The sequence below is a fragment of the Excalfactoria chinensis genome, chromosome 2 (genome assembly GCF_039878825.1).
Source record: "Excalfactoria chinensis isolate bCotChi1 chromosome 2, bCotChi1.hap2, whole genome shotgun sequence".
Lineage (NCBI taxonomy): Eukaryota > Metazoa > Chordata > Aves > Galliformes > Phasianidae > Excalfactoria > Excalfactoria chinensis.
In genome coordinates, this window is record NC_092826.1 from 10,829,483 (window position 1) to 10,846,158 (window position 16,676).

The 16,676-nt window shown below is 43.9% G+C and overlaps 1 protein-coding gene across 8 annotated transcripts in view; it reads left to right on the forward strand.

The window, feature by feature from the left end:
- MTSS1 (MTSS I-BAR domain containing 1) overlaps positions 1-16,676 on the forward strand; it is a 116,618-nt gene that overhangs the window by 81,044 nt on the left and 18,898 nt on the right. For all 8 annotated transcript variants that reach the window (XM_072330233.1, XM_072330237.1, XM_072330234.1 and 5 more), the window contains exons 4-7: positions 2,662-2,746; positions 3,999-4,090; positions 5,759-5,833; positions 16,141-16,298. In XM_072330233.1, coding sequence (XP_072186334.1) covers positions 2,662-2,746; positions 3,999-4,090; positions 5,759-5,833; positions 16,141-16,298 — 410 coding nt within the window. The remainder of the gene's footprint in view (positions 1-2,661; positions 2,747-3,998; positions 4,091-5,758; positions 5,834-16,140; positions 16,299-16,676) is intronic.

Consider the following 16,676-nt stretch of genomic DNA (forward strand, 5'->3'; position numbering starts at 1 on the left):
GTAAAGCTCAGATGGTGTTGAAGTGGTTTACTACATGGAGACAGAGCAGTGTGGTTCAGGCATAGCTTGCAGTGGACGAGTGCTGTCTTTCCTCAGACAGGGTCTGGTTTTTTACCAGTGGTTGTTTGAAGCACTCCAAAACACAACTTGCATTGGTGCATCCAAGGAGGTGAGACCTTCAAATGCTGCCGCTGGGCATTCAGAACCCTGTCAGAGCTGTACCTGTAAGTTAAAGGTTGCTGCACTTGGGGAGGTCAGCGGGGATGTGGTTCCAGCCTCTGGTGACCCAAGAAGTGTACCTGAATGGAGAAACCCCTTTGCTGTTCCTAAGGTTCTGTCTCCTATATTATCTCTTCCAGGCTGAGCCAGGCTCTGAGCACCCTGATCTAGCTATAGATGTCCCTGTTCATTGCAAGGGAATTGGACTAGGTGACCTTTAAAGGTTCCTTCCAACACAAACGATTCTATGATTCTAAATGGGAATTGGCCATGCAAAGCAGCTCAGTTGCGGCGTCCCATGCTGAGCAGGGCCCCATTCCTGTTGCTGCAGCATGGAGCTGCCAGGCCTTGCTGCTCATCAGCTGCCTGCCAGAGGAATAACAACAAAGCTGGCCGCTGTCTGCACCAAACAGTGCTGCAATTGTTGGGGCGAGAGCCTGGGTGCAGCCCTTAACACAGTCTCATGACAGGAGGAGCAGGGAAGAGCATGGGTGAGTCTGGAAAGCCTCTGTGGGGGATGTCCCTTCCCTGCAAGCATCACTTTGGTAATTTGTGGGTGGTGGCTTTTTTTAGCAAGCACCTCTACCAGCATATAGACTGAGTCCTGCATTGCTGCTTTGCTCACCCTGCTAACCCTGTCCATCTTGCACCACTTGAATGGATGTGTTTATTCATGGGTTACTTGGGTTTCAGTTAAAAATGTGTTACCTTGCAGTTTAATATTAGTAGTAACTGACCCTTGTTTCCTAGTCTCTAAAATATATGGTGCCTTATTTCCTGTTTATTATTCTAAAATGACTCTTCCTTTTTCATGTAATGGTCTGAGGAAAGCAGTGTCAATTAACCTTAGTCAATCTTTCAGATTAAAGGACTTCAGTGAGTTCTTCAGTATGAATCTTCCTGCCTCCTGCTTGACCTTGATCAAGCATAGCTCTACCTATGGCCCTGGGAGTTCTGGGGTCATTTCTCAGCTCATTTTGCTCATCTCTGTTGTTCTGCCCCATTAAGTTCCATTGATGTGCCTGTGTCTCCAGAAGAATGCCCGTCTTTCAGGACAGAGGTGCTCTTCTTGCAGACACTGCCCTGTTCCTCCAGTTGCTTTCTCTCCATTTGTTCTTTCTCCATCTTCTGTGCTGCTTTTTGGGCACCGGCGTCTATGGCAGCTTGTGTTTTCCCATGCAGCATGAGTGGAAGGATAGAGGGCCAGGCTGGGACAGCAAGCCTGCAGCTCTGCAGTGTTACCAAACCATATTTCAAAACACAATGAAAACATGAGTAACTGGGCAAGTAGCAAAAAAGGTTTTCTGTTTATCTTTTAGGACAATGGAAAATAGCAAATAGCCACAGTTTGTTCCAGTTACTGTCTTTGTTCTCGAGCCATTTTGTGGGCATGAGATTTAATTCAGTACGAACGCAGGAAGATGGTGACTTCTGTTCTCATGCTTTAAAAAGAATAAATAAAATGGTTAAAGTTACCAAGTTTCTGTCCTAGAAAAATATTTGTCACTTGGGCCATTTTTAGCAACAAAAGGGCAAAACCTAAGAAACATACTTTACTGTATAATACAAGTCTGAGTTTATTTTAAGAGTCAAACTAGCTTTCCAAATAGGTGCTGCTACCTTGACTGTTCCAGAGGTTATTACATTTCGGAAGATGCTTTTGGCAGATGTTGGTGTCTGTATTCTGAAAGCAGTTGATTTTGTTTGCAAATAGCGACTGAGCAATTATCAACACTAATGGTAACCAAGACAAAAGGATGCTGGATTTACTGTGCTGCTCAGAGTCGGCATTGCTGCCTCGAGTGGGAAATGGAGGGATGTGTGCTTTTAAAAGGGAGAACTATTGAGGAAGACTTAGTAAAAATAATTAATTCTTGCTGCTGTGCAGTGGTCAGAAACTGAGATAGCTGAGGGCATAGAAGAAATAGTGCCATCTGCTGGCGTTGTGATAGAAAAAAGTGTCATCTGAGAATGCAGGTGTGTGACATGTTATTGGTTGGGTCTGTGATAGATGAGGGGATTTGTGGGAGTGGATACATATTCTCTAGGGTCTGAGGGGTCTAGATAGGAGGAAACTGTATCGAGTCCCCTGAGTTTATCCCCACAATGTGGAATGGTGCTAAAATATTCCACCTTGCTGTGGGTGCCCACTTTGTTGCCAGCGTGGCATCTCAGTCCCTTCTCTTTTAATTATTCTGCCAGGAGTAAGGTCTGATGGCATGAAAAGCTGTTGGGAAGAATTGCCTTAGTCAAGCTTAAATGTTCAGATCTAGTCTCTGCATGAACAAAAATTAATCTCTTCCCAAGGCGATAAATAGCCCTGAGGACTGCCACAGCCTACTCGGTTTTATAGCTGTTACAAATCTGCACTTCAGCTGGCATGACTGCATCACAGAGAGGATTTGTGTCAGTGCCTCACCTTCCTTGTGTTTTGTGTTTCAGGTGGCACCAGAGAAATTGGCTCTGCTCTAACCAGGATGTGCATGAGGCACAGGAGTATAGAGTCCAAACTCCGGCAGTTCTCCAGGTGAGTGGCTCTGCACCTGGCCCAGAGCTCAGCGCTCCACTTGCTTTGCTCTCAGACTGCACATGCACTGCAGGCATCCCTTTCAGCGGGGAACACAAAAAGCTGTGCACCAGCATTGGCACTCCAGCTCAACTCTGCCCCCGTCACTGAGAACAGCATGTATTTTCTCTCCCTCAGTGCGCTAGGTGTTGAGAAAGCTGGGAAAGGCAGGATGTCACTGCATACTCTGCGGGCTGGGCTCTAAATGCTGCCAGTTTCCACTGTTGCTCACTGCTGAGCAGGTGGCTGCTGGTGTGACCAACCTACCTTTGTTTCAGATGTTTAAACTCTGACAATAGATTTTGAAGAAGCCACAAATGTGGTGCCGCTTCCCTGGGAGCCCAAAAAGTTTGCTGCCAAGAGAGAAACTTTCAGCAAAAAAAATACAGAAAAGGCAAATTTTCTAATTCCCTTTTTGCAGTTAGACTGTAGAGGTAACAGAAGAGCATGAACTCACCTGTGAGCTGGGCTATACATAAACAACCTACTTCTGTAGCTGAGAGCAGTTTGCACATGTGGTCTTTTAACCAGAGACTTAAAAAGATGTATTTGAGCTGAGGTGAACTAAAATGCTGCTTTACCATTTGGCTGATGACTAGGAATGGATTTTCCTTATAAAGTAAAGGTACTTGTGAAATTGGCTGAGGAGAGAACTTTTGTCTCTAGTTACCCTAAAATTAGCCACTTAAATATTTTATCCCAGCGTGATTAGCTAGGGGAGCATCGCTAGTGCTGTACCAGTGGTTCTGCTGCAAGAGGTGAGGCACATGGGTGGACAGCATTTTGTTTCCTTCTACAGGTGTTCTGTCTTCTTGTGCATATACACATGCTATTTGATTTTACAGTCATCGTGGCTGCATGACACTTCTCAGCGTTGGGGGTATCCATTCAGACTGCATTGTTTGTGACATATGAGCAGCATCTAACTGTCTCCATCGCCCCATTTCAGATTGCTTCTCTGTTTCACTCTCTGTTCCTCATTGTCCTGAACTTCTGCTCAGTAATTCTGGTTATCTTGTGGTGCGGATTCTTTTTAATCTAGTCCTTTTGCTTTCTCCAGCTTAAACATTTTTATGTTCTGGTGTTTACAGTGTGACACTGATAGCTGTCACAGCAAAAGTAAAAATACTCCAGTATTGACCTTGGCTGTCTCTGTAAGAATAAGGGCATCTGCAGGATTTGATTGCTCTTTGTGTTTTTTCAACAAAATTAGTGCTTTAATTGACTGTCTGATAAACCCACTTCAAGAACAGATGGAAGAGTGGAAGAAAGTGGCCAATCAACTGGATAAAGACCATGCAAAAGGTAGTTACAGAGGAAGAATTTTTTAATAGGAGTAAGATTGTAATACCAGTTTTCCTCCCTCTTTTTATGTTTGTAGTGGGAAACTGAATGATGTGCTTAGATATGTATAGCAGCTTTTCTCTCCTAAAACGTTCCTTCCCAAAGTGCCTAACCAATTTTAACCCTTACTTGTACATTTTGGCATTTAGTTTTTCTGGACTACAAAGGATGGGTTGTTTTTTTACACTGGTAAGCAGTCAATAGGTGTAACTGTTAGCCCGCTCCTGCTGCATGTTGTCTGGTAGTGCTGAGGATTGGGGATGCCACATCTATCTCTGGCCCCGGGGTGTCATTAAAAGCTAACTGTAAGATCATGTTATGCCTTGGCCATAGCCCTGTAAAACATTCAGCGTCATTACTTTTTATCTGCTGCAATCCAGAAATGTGCAGACGGGGAATTAGAAAGCCGTGCCACTGGACACAAGGTGCTCAGAACTGCAGTGCTGGGTACCACTCCAGAGGCTTTCCTGGGGGAATGAGCAGGACACTGTTGTGTATTGCTCAGCAGACATGTGTTGGTAGACACCCTTGGCTTTGCAAAACTTGTAGCAAGGAATGATGGCCTTCTAACACAAGTACTGAAAGCAGGTTACAATCTTGAAAATGAAAGAGTTTTACTATGCCTTCAAGAAGCAATATTACCATGATTCGTCACTGGGACAGGAGAACTGATGGGATGGAGCGTGCTCAGCCCTTAGAAGAGGATTTACTTCTTGCCCCACTCTTACTGTGGTCAAATAGAAGCAGTTGTATCAGTAGGGCATCAAGAAATCCCTGGTTTATGCTCCAAAGCATTAAGGAGGGAGTGGGTAGGAGGGAAGAATCACTTGAGATCCTCCAAGTGGGGGTGACTCACCAAAGCAGCAGTGAGATTGGGGATTAGTGTGTAGACTTGGGTGCTGTGGGTGCAGCTGGAACCTGTAAAGTTCCCTACCTGCTTCTGTTTTTCCACCACCTACATTAGAATGCGTATGTATATACATGCATCCATACTGTTTATCTTTTTAGTTTTTAAGTATAAGTTTTTATATCTAGTACAAAATCGTACCTGATTCGTATTTGGTTGTCCAGTGGGCCTGGATTAGCGCTGGAATATTTTCTTCTGGGGTTTTAATTCTCCCAGGGTTTGCAGCTCATCTGCAAATGAGGACAGCAGCAGGGTGCTCTACTTCATGAGGAAGAGCTGGCAGTGACCTTTCCTCAGGCCGTGTTTTAGCACCCTCTCCCTCTGCCTGACTTTCATGCTGGGTAGAGATTGTGGGATGTTAATCCTCCTTGTCCTTTCTGGATACTTGTTTTTGAACACAGATGTTTTGAGAAACTTGTCATCTCTGTTTTCCATTCCTGAGAGAGAATGAGTGAACTGAAAAGCACTCTGATTTTGTACTGTGTTCTCAGTTCTTATTTCTGCAAAGGTTTTGTTTGTTTGAGAAAGCGATGTGAATGTGCACACACCCTAAAACGTTATATTAAGCCAAACACATAGGCACTGCAAAATGTGAGTTTTGAGCTGCTTTGATTAATACTAGCTGTCCTCTTGGGGTCTGTGATCTGATAAATATAGCCTTTTCTGTGAAAAGTATCCATTTTAACATCAAGTGTGTTGATACAGAGACTGTGTTTTTTTAGAGTACAAAAAAGCCCGCCAAGAGATAAAAAAGAAATCGTCTGATACACTGAAGCTACAGAAGAAAGCAAAGAAAGGTAACTTGCTGTATACGTGTACTGCTAACCTCTGTGCTGTGCTCGCTGACAAAGACTGAGCAGCAGTAGGACTCTGTTGTAATAATGCAGCCCTCTGGAATGTATTCCTGATATATACTTGAACACTAGGGTACAATTACTATATGTCATTTTAATCATATTCTGAAACTGCTGTCTACTGTTCTTGCACAAAAGCCTTAAACCTGTTTGTACAAAGTCAATCATGTTTTAAAATAGAGCTCTTGCTGCAAACTTACTTCTGTTGAGAGCATTGACATTGGAACGTGACTCGTGCAGACACCTATAAAATCTTCTGGAATCTTTTGGAATAATGTAAAGATGCTATTATGTAAATGTTCTGTAGCTATTAACATTTCTTACTGGTCTCCCTTTCCACCTTATTTATTTATTTTCTTTTAGCAGCCTATAATCTCCTAAATCATGCATTATTCCTCACAGCATGAGAAGGTGGTATGGGCTGTTGCTGGGGGGGGGGCACTTGCCAACCATGGAAAACTAAAAATGAGTAAGAAAAGAAAGGGAGTTCTCCACAAAGTTCTCCACAAAGGCAGTCTGTCTTAGCTGAGTCTTCTGCTCCTCCTGCTCCCTCACCACCATCTTGCCATAGGAGTTACATCACCACATTAGCTGAAGCACTCATCACCTCCATATGTGCAGCACTGCCATTGCTGAGGGCTTCATTTAGCAAAGTGCAAACCCCACCAGGCTTTGTAAAGATGACATGGAGCTTGTGCAGAAGCAGACTTTCTCGTTCCCTTTCTGGCACTGGGAAGGAAATGTGCTTTAAACAGCTCTCAGCCTGCAGGTCGCAACTTGCGCAAACCCTGCTGCCTGAAAACTGTCAGCGGAGATGAGCAAAGCAAATACTGGGGTGGGTGTTATACCAACTTATTCAATTGTATGAGTTTAAGTCTTTTCATGCATTAACCAGAGTAGGTGAGCTGTTTCTAACTGTCCTTCCTAGTAGGTGAGTCAACAGTAATGCTAGCAGGGAGTCACAAGACTGGAAAACCTTTGAATTTTAGCTGTCTGGGTAGAAGAAGGAGGAGGAGAGAGCTGGCAGCCAGAATGTACCTCAGTAGGTTCTGTGTGTCCGTCTGTCCATGGAAATAAGTTCAGTGGTCTAAATCAAATTGGTCATCTTCAGGGGAACGTGATTTTTGTGGTTTTATTTTTGGGTGATGTGTAACCTTGTTTCTCGTTTTGTGTGCTGAACTGTCTGGCTACAGACCCGCAGCTTCAGAGGGTCTGTGATATTCCTTCCCTTTCTTTTCCTTTCTTCTCCTATCTTTACCCTTTTCTAGTTTCATCACTTGTTGCCCCTGTGTGGTAGGAACAATCCCTCAACACGTGGCAGGTGAGAACTGAGAAAGGTATGCTTCTGATGTGGAGAGAAGGAACTGTGTTTGGAACCAGTTCCATCAGCTGACAGTTCCTAGCTCCATCCCCTTTTTAGCCTACTTGGTAGAGTAAAGCTGTCTGCATTCTTGGAGAAGGAAACAGCACTTTCTAGGTTCCTCTGTCCCTCCAGAAATGTGTGTTGTGCCTGGTGAAGAGAAGGTCAGTGCACAAGTGTCTTGTCCTCCTTCAGAATTAAATATTTTTGAGCAGCCCTCATTTTGCTGTCACTTTTATAGCAGCTGTGCTATGATTGAAATGCCTATTTTTTTAAACATCAGTCTTTGGCTTAACTTTCCTATGCTGTGAGATGCTGTTGTTGCTTTTATTGAACCCTCTGTATTTCTGTGCTGTGTCCCTCGGAACTTCTATCCCACATGAGGCATTTGGGTCCAGATCCCCAGCCCAGTTGGGCTGAGGCTGGGTTAGAGCTGATCACAGCGGACATCATATGGGGAAGATAGAAGCAATGGAGACTCCCAGGTAGCCAGTGCAAGGGCAAGGAGGATCTGCTGTAATCCTGAGAAGCTGCAAGTTGTAAATGGCTGTTCTCACAGCCCTGAGGAGGAGAGAAGCAGAGAGACGTGAAGGTTCAGAGGGATGTGATGATGCCCCAACCTGCCACCCCACAGGCTCCCTGCACAGCTGAATACAGAAGACCAAAAAAATCAAGTATATTTTCCCCTCTTTTCCCTTTCTATCCGTGCCCTGAAGGAATATGGTATTGGTCTGAGTGCAGTGTGAAACGTTGTTGTGCAAACTTCTCTGTGTGTCCCCACCACCCTGCCAGGTCTGTTCAGTGTGCGGAGTAGTGGAACATGTTGCTCCTGCTGCCACTGAGGCACAAGCATAGTCAAGAAAGGGTTCGTTTATGAAATGATAAAGCTGTAGGAGCTTGTTTTATGGAGTTTAAACTATGGGCAGGGGAACTCTCAGGTGAAACCACCTTGGCAGGCGCATGGCTCGATGTGTGGATGTCCTCTGTGCCAGCAGCTGTGTCTCCTTGCTGCTCAGACTTTGTTGTTGTTCTCTTCTTCCTCAAGCAGGACCTTTCCCTTTTGGTTTGGTTTTTATGTGAAGTCACTGACCCACCTGTGGGAACTCAAACGACAAATCTGTTCCTTTCCTACTGCTTGGAAGAGTATTTTTGAGCACCCTTTGTGATTGTGGGCAAATGAGATGTTTGCTGAATTGTGGATTTGCTTAAAGTGCTGTGCCTGCTACTAAAAATGTCTTTGAGGCTTTTTCTGCTGTGACTGGATGCAAAAAGGATTCTTTTCTGCTCTGGGAAGCTACAGATGTAGGAGCTCAGATATAACCCTGTACTTTCCTCATTCATGTTGTAGCAGTGGCGTCCTCTCCCTGCCATCTCCCTCCCATAGCTGAGCACTGCTGCATGCATAGAGCTTCTTGTCCTTGCCTGCATCTTACAGATCTTTGGGAGAGGACCTGGGCTGCATGGCTTGTCCTAGCAGGAGCTCTGTGGGTTGGGCGTCTTGGCAATAAGAGGCCAAGTGCTTTTGAGTTTACCTGCTCTCTGGCTTCTTCATGGTCTCACTGTTCTGATTCCATGCAGCCAAGTTGAAAGTTCAGGCCTGGTGTTTGGGAGCATTTATTATTGGCATTTTTAAAGACCTCGCAGGGCTAATTTTATTCTTTGCGTTGTCTTTGACTGTAAAGAAAAATAAAACCTTATGTAGCCTGACTGGGCTCCTGGTACACCTGCCAGGTCCCTGCAGTCTCCACACGTGTTGTCATGCTCCCCACTGTGCATCCTTCCCTTCCCAAGGCAGTGTGGCCATTTGGTCCTGTTGTCCACCCCAGCACTTGAAATTAGCTCTCATCTCAACAGCCAAATCTACACAGTGTGTGGAACTGCATACATTTCTTAAATTGCTCTTTATTTTCAGACAAGTGTTGGAATCAGAAGTCAGCCCAGCTAACCTGAGTCAGCAGAATAATTATGTATATATTTGCACTAAATTCCATGTTTAGGTTTCTGCTGAGTCGAGGCCTCAGAAGCGGATGCGTAGCAGCTAGAAGCTGCTGAAGCTATATTGAATTCAGAGGAGAGAGAGCAGCTGTGGCTCTGCATGTAACCATTTTGGAAGGTTAACTAAATGCATGATTTCTAGTTTCTTTTTTTTAAAAAAAGAAAAAAAAAAAAGGTCTAGCTCAAGCAATTAACTTAAAATACAACAAATGCATGGGTAAAATGTAGAGTGCATGTTGACTTTATTCATGGAATCATAGAATGGCCTGGGTTGAAAAGGACCACCATGACCATGTAGTTTCAACCCCCCTGCTATGTGCAGGGTCACCAACCAGCAGACCAGGCTGCCCAGAGCCACATCCAGCCTGGCCTTGAATGCCTCCAGGGATGGGGCATCCACAACCTCCTTGGGCAACCTGTTCCAGTGTGTCACCATCCTCTGTGTGAAAAACTTCCTCCTAATATCTAACCTAAACCTCCCCTGTGTCAGTTTAGGACCATTCCCCCTTGTCCTGTCACTATCTACCCTCGTAAACAGGGTTCATTCTTTGTATTCTGTTCACCTTGGACAAGAATGATAACTGGACAGGTTCCACTTACACCGTTAGGACAGGAGGTTTGTCTGGTAGGTTTCATTTCCAGGTTCTTCATGTCACCTTGCTTGCAAGCTTTGAGGAAAAATCCAATGGGGTTTATGAAAAAGAGTTATATAAAATAGGTAACAATAAAATGACAAGGTTAATATAACACATATGAATGAAAAGACTGAGTTTTGTCTCTGGATTACAGTACAGTACCACCTTGTGTCCTCTGTGTTGAGTATCCAAACCAACATGTACTTCTGAGGTATTCTGCAGCTTGTGAAAGTATTTTTATCAGAGTTCTAATGAAGTTGAGAGAGTGGAAGATGATTATTAATGTAATACTGTCAAAAGTGCTTTTTCTTCTCCCTCCTCCCTATTAGCAAAGGTGACATGTTTGTGCTGTTAGTCTTTGCAGCTGTGTTTGTGTTACATTCTGGTCTTTGTAATGTTGTTATGCTGTTCTCAAGGATGCCTGTGCAAATCCTGTGACTCTTCACTAAAAACTATGAAGCTCTTTAGCATAACTGAGGAACATCTCAGTTCCTAAAGCAAACACTGACTTTTCCATTCGAGCACTTTGCACTCTGTCTGCATTACAGTTGCCCTGTCTGGTGCAGCACCCTGAAGAGGGAGGGCCCCAGAGTAGACCTTGTCTCCATTGGGACATGGCTTTATTTTCCTCAACCGGTAGAGTGGGGTATGGTGCCTGCAGTGAGGGCAGGAGGACAGTCAGCACGCACCGTTGGGTCAGTAGGATAGTGCTCAGAAGGAGAAAAAAACAGTGAGCAAACTATCCTTGGGGAAAGAATCAGAATATGCCAACATATGGGGTGTCATTGGGGCATAGTTTGGGGGATGCTCTCTGTGTTAAACTGGATAGAAGCGGAGCTAAAGTTTACTTCACTCTGAAGTGAAGGGAAAGAAATCCTGTGTGGATGAGGCCATGGTGCCTGAAGGGGTTTTCTGTTTGTTTGCTTTTGCTCCCCCCTCCCTCCCCAGTCTTACAATATAAGCTCTACTTCACAAAAATGCAATGAAGGCGTGTTGGACATGAAGAAAAATCAGTGACCAGAGATATTACTTTGACTCTTTATTTTCATTCCTGGAGTTACATATGCTACTTGAAAGTTCCCATCTTTTTGACAGCGGGCCAGGTTTATTGCTAAACTTTGTATATATCTTCTTTTAATTAAAACTGTATTATGCTTAATCTTCTTGATGTTCGTCCACATTGCATCAGCAATTAGTTTTTCATTTCATTAACAACCTATTAACATAATTGCTGTAGAGAGCATCAAGAAGCGCTGTGGTGAGTAATGCAGCACCACCTCAAGTTGTGCAAGCTGCCAGGTTCTGAGGGTTTGTGCTTTGCTCCCCTCCATGGCCTGACCAGTGTTTGACAGCTGAAGCTTCCTGCTGAAGCACGGGTTGCCACATTCTCACCCGAGAAGCAAAACAAAGTTCCTGAACTGATTTAAATATCTTGAAATAGAACAACACAATCAATAACCGGGAGTTTAATTTACAACAGCTCATCGGGAAGCAGAGCTAATGCATTTCTCTTTATCAGCAATGGAAGAAGTCAAAACAGTGTAGCCCGAAGTGCTGGCTCTCTTGTCTGGGAGCTGATGATAATGTCTGAACTCTAGGATTGCTGGTATACCAGTTTGACTTTTTGTATTTTCCTTTCTGTGTCAATTTTGTGTCCTGCAATTTCTCACCATGCGCACCTGCCTGACAGCTGAGGCTCTGGGTAAGTCTGCCGTGCTGTAACCCTGGTGGCTGGTTTATTGTAGCCCTTGCTGTGGCCTCTTTATGGTGTCTGGTCTCCACTAACTGCCTAGACTTTAATTTCTAATGAAACTAAAATACCGCCTAATCTTAACAACCAAACCTTCTTTTGATTTGTTTCTTCTTTTGGCATTTAATTGGAACGCTGTAAAAGAAGACAATCAGAAAGGGGTTATCATGGACTGATAAGTCATATCATGGTTGTGAGAGAAGTTAAATGGAATAGACGTGTCATCAAGGTGATGTTCAAATAACTGAATATCTTACTGCTAATACGACTTTTAAAGTCTAGAGCTTTAAGTCCTTACTGTTGGTTTTCTTTCTTTTTTTGTAAACCTGTGATCCAACTCCCCTATTTTTCCTGAAAGTCGCATGCACCTCTTAACTGATAGATAAGAAATGGCATAAAACTTCATGTTAGGGAAGGGGTGGAAATCAACCTCACAATTGTTTCCTCCTCCGCTGCTTGATCACATCTCAAATCCGTTTATGTTGGAGTGCTGTTTCAGTTTTTGTACTGCAAATTTAATGTGGTTGCCTTGAGATTCTCTTGCAAATGAAACTTGGTGCTTCTGAATCTGGGAGATGAAAGTCAAACCTGCACTTGAAGGCATAATGTTGTAGATATTTAACACTGCCTTTGGAGAAGCCTGGCTTGATTTGATCAGGAGACTCAACTGAGATGACTCCATGGGCTTCTGGAGCTGGGCACTGCTGCCTGCTGCTTGCACCCTCCCTTGAAACCGCACGCTGTGTTTCCCCTGGTTTGTAACTCAGCCTGCAAGTTTCCTTTGGTAACTCGGAACTTCTCTTTAAAGGTACAGCTTAGCACTTTTGAACATTAGCAGCTACTCCAGTAGCCACCAGAGAGATTCATTTGCCCTGGATCTAAATGCAGCGGTGAGGTTTTCCAACTTTCTGCATAAGAACGCAGAATTCTTATGCTTGAAGTCTAGATCCAAGTTAGTGTACATGTAAGGGCTTACTGGGTAGGACTTAAAGGGTTGTTCCACCTGGCAGATGAAGCAGGTATGCTTCTGTGATGTGGGGATGAATGATTTGAACCTGTTCTGCTTTGCGCCGGTACAGGTGCACCCAGTGTTCTGTGCTATAGCGTAAATTCACTCAGATTTGCTGTGAGAGCATTTAAAAACAACGACATCGTTCTCCTTTGTTGTTCCTGACAGTTTTGCTAATTTGTCTTAAAAAAGTGTAAGTATGAAATAGGGTTGAAAGTCAGCTTCAGCTGCTTTTCTTCTGTCTTCTACATGCCTTTTACTGAAGTTCTTTTCAAACAAGGGTTAAGAAGGTACATGAGGCCTTTAGCAGCGGTTTGCACAGATCACTAAAACTGATCTTATAAAGCATGTTACTCCTTACAGCTCTTGCACATCGTGCTAATGATGTGAAGCAGCTGCTCTGACAGTAACATATGAAGACTGTCCTTGGAGCAGCGGTGGATCCCTGTTAATAATGACGAGAAGCAGTTCACTCTGTGCAGCTCAGTGGCTCTTACCCTTGTCAAGCCGTGAGTCACAGTGCTCTCCTTCCTGGCACGATGAAATTCAGTCCACAACTTCTGATCCTGCATTTCCATTCTGCTGTACAGCTCCCATTAGAGAGAGGGGGGATGTGAATTTCTCCCTTTTCAGACTGTTGACTGATTATCCTGAATGCAGAGCCCTCCATCGTCACACTCCTTTCTAGCTGACTGCAGATCAGACCTGTCACTATGCTTGATGTTCTGACCATTTCTTATGCTGTTAATGATGTTTTGGTGAGTCATTCCAACCTGTCTCCAGGAGGTCCTCCACCTCCTTTCTGGAGATGCCTTCTGCTGCTGAGTGATGACATTGCTCTGGAACTGTTTTCTGTCATTGTGGTAATTGTATTGGTTTGGGAACATTTCCAGATGGGTAACCTAAAGCCCATTGAATGTGGGCTAGAGAGAATAATTGATTACTGATGTCACTTATAACAGTGTGCCTCATAGCCACAGGCAGAAATAGCGCCCCTGGTTGTCACAGATGCAGTAGTCAAATGACCTTCTGCTCGTAATTCAGAGGGGAAAAAACACATTTTCTTCCAGTGCTTCATGTTCACTTCTGAGATAAGTGGAGTCAGACCTAAGGAGACCTGAGGTGGGAGAGGGGCAGAGCGCTGCTGGCCCTTACATCCTTGGTGTCTGGGTGTAGCTGTGCTGTTGAGGGGCTCTGATCTAGGCTGCTTAGCAAGAAAACTGATTACACTGGGCAGAGATGTCATCCCTCAAATTCCTGAGCTGCCTGAGTGCTGTGGGAGGCAGCTGGAGATGCAGAGTGGGAAGAGTTATGCCTGATTTCTAAAGGCTTGGTAGATTGATGACTGCATTATGAAGCTTTCAAAGGATGTTAATAAAGCTTTTCTGTACCTAAAAAATGAGTTGCATGGATACATCAAGAAAGAGATGCATTCATGCCATCTAAACATCTGACTTCAGAGCCTCATTCCAGTGATTCACCTAAGCTTGTTTCCTGCTCTGAATTATACCCCACAGCCTCAGTGTTCACACTGATTATGCAGGTACTGAGAGCCCTCCATAAAAGTAGCTCAGAGGAGTGTCCATCTACTTCCTGACTTGTGTGCAGGAATAAACTTCACAGGGCTATGGAGAATGCTGGAAAGCTATTTTATATACATATAAACATACATACATACATAGGTACATATACACACACTGTAGTAGTGTACAGCTTGATCATTATTCTAATAACATGTTGAATTCAGTGGGTTGCAAAGGTACAAATGTGGTTTATTTTTGCCCTGTGCTTTTGGGTGCTCTGTTGCACTGTGCCAAGACATGGTGCTCTGTGGGGTCCAAGTAAATTACCCAAATTTACTTTAATTGAACCCATTTTGTCAATGGAATTTGGTTGCTTTCTGAATGTGTGTATTCTCACCAGTGCAGCTCTCAAAGTAAGGTTCTGAATTTCATGAAGAATTTGAAAGAACAGCTCCAGAGAAGCACAGTCATTGCATCTGATAGCACAGAAGAGTATGAGGAAGGGCCCGAAATGTGTAAAATAGTCTTCAGTCAGAAGGGCCCCATTTGTTTCCTAAGGATGACAAGTGAGAAGGCCCAGGACTTTCAGAGACCTACTCAGTTCTTCTCTAAATTGGTTCTGCCATACGCTAATTCTGAGATGGGAAGCAGGTAACCATAATGTCGGAGTATCTTATTTTTGAAGTTGTTTCCAAACTGATTTTATGACCCCACTGCACCAGTCAGGGAGATCTGGAGGACCTGGCACTGGGTGTTCATGCTGGCACTTTGGTACCAGGTGGCTGTAGTGATGGCCGTGCTGGTATCACTCTGTGCACAGTTCTTTGAAGACGTGTCTCAGGAGCTCTGCGCATGGCTATCTGGGCTGTGTCTAGCCTGGAACATGGGAAATTTGGATGTGTTCAGTCTGTAATGCCTGTAATGCAGCATGACTCTCTTTGCTTCCGTTCCTGCTGTCTTTCTTGCTGCTCTGTCTGCATGGCAGCGCTGAGGAGCTGACGGCTCCACCTCTTTCTGGAGTAGTGAATCAGTACATATGATGATAAGACAAAGACTTTCCTATGTAACCCTGACTGTGAGTCATCTACATTGTGTTCTACACACATCAAGAGACTTCTTCTCATGCTTATAGTTCTAAATCACCCAAGCACGACAATTACTGTCCATAAGAGTTGATTTTGGGTAGGTGCAACTCACCGTTCTTAAAAGTTCACCAGGAAAATGTTGTTTTCCTGGTGTTAGTAACAGTGGAATGGAGATGCCTGGCACCGTTCATTTGCACGTGCTGTTAGTTCTAGGAGGGTTGAGACAGCTGAGGTTCTTTAAAATATTTAGAGGTGTATCTGCATGAAAAGATCTTGTGACTACGGCTGTGTTGATGCAGAGATGCAATGGCTGAGCAGCAGCTCTTCCCGACTGGTGGAATGAGTTTGAGATGTTGATAGTTTTTCAGGTCTGGATTTAGCATTATGAAAGATGTTCTGTCAGTTGCTTGCGTGAAGCACTTGAATTCAGTGACATGTTTCTAACATTTCATCTAGAAGATGCATTCACTCATTTTGTGGCTCCGCAGATTATCATTAGGACCTTGCGATGCATAACAGTAGGAAGGAAGGGAAATATACCTGAGGTTGGTAATTAATGCTGTCCCAATTAGTAAGATACTGGTTTTCAGCAAGGATGATGTGAAGGGTTTCTTCAGCTAACGCTTTGAGAAAGTCCTTACATGAAATTATATATTTGGCTTATTGAAACCTTTTGAATTGAGATGGGTTTCTAGTCTACGCAAAAGGGAAAAAGATGCAATGAAATACTTAATTGAGGGAGAAACCTTACTAATTTGATTTAAGGGAAAATGCTGGCTGAGACTTGAATTGCAAAAGCACGATCTGGCAGCAGCGCTGACTGAAAATAAGTTATTCTTCTTTATAGATCCACAGTTATGACATAATGTGTTTTTGATTGTATCCTCATACAGGACGGGGTGACATTCAGCCCCAGTTGGATAGTGCTCTGCAAGATGTCAATGATAAGTACCTGCTGCTTGAAGAAACTGAGAAGCAAGCTGTCAGAAAAGCTCTGATTGAGGAGCGTGGTCGATTCTGTACTTTCATCTCGATGCTGCGGCCTGTGATAGTAAGAGCTCTCCATTTAAAGTTGGTACAGTGCACAAATGGGATGTGTCCAAGAGCCTCTAGAAAGATAAAGCTCAATCTGCATCTCTGGCTGGCAAATGGTGCGAGATGGGCACTTACTTGTAAGCACATAGAGTAATCCAGCAGCCAAAGGTACTGGATGCCTTTAAGAAGACTAATGGGGAAATAGTGGGTGCAGATGCTTAGCGGAGCTCAAGTTCCCTCTGCATATGGATTTGAGACACTGACAATGAACATTTGTTCCACTGCTTTTTTTCTCATCAGCACATTTTAATATAAACCTTCCTTATTCCTACTCCAGTACTAGTTCTGATAAATGTTTTAAGACTTCCCCTGTGCGTATAGTGATGTTACCTGA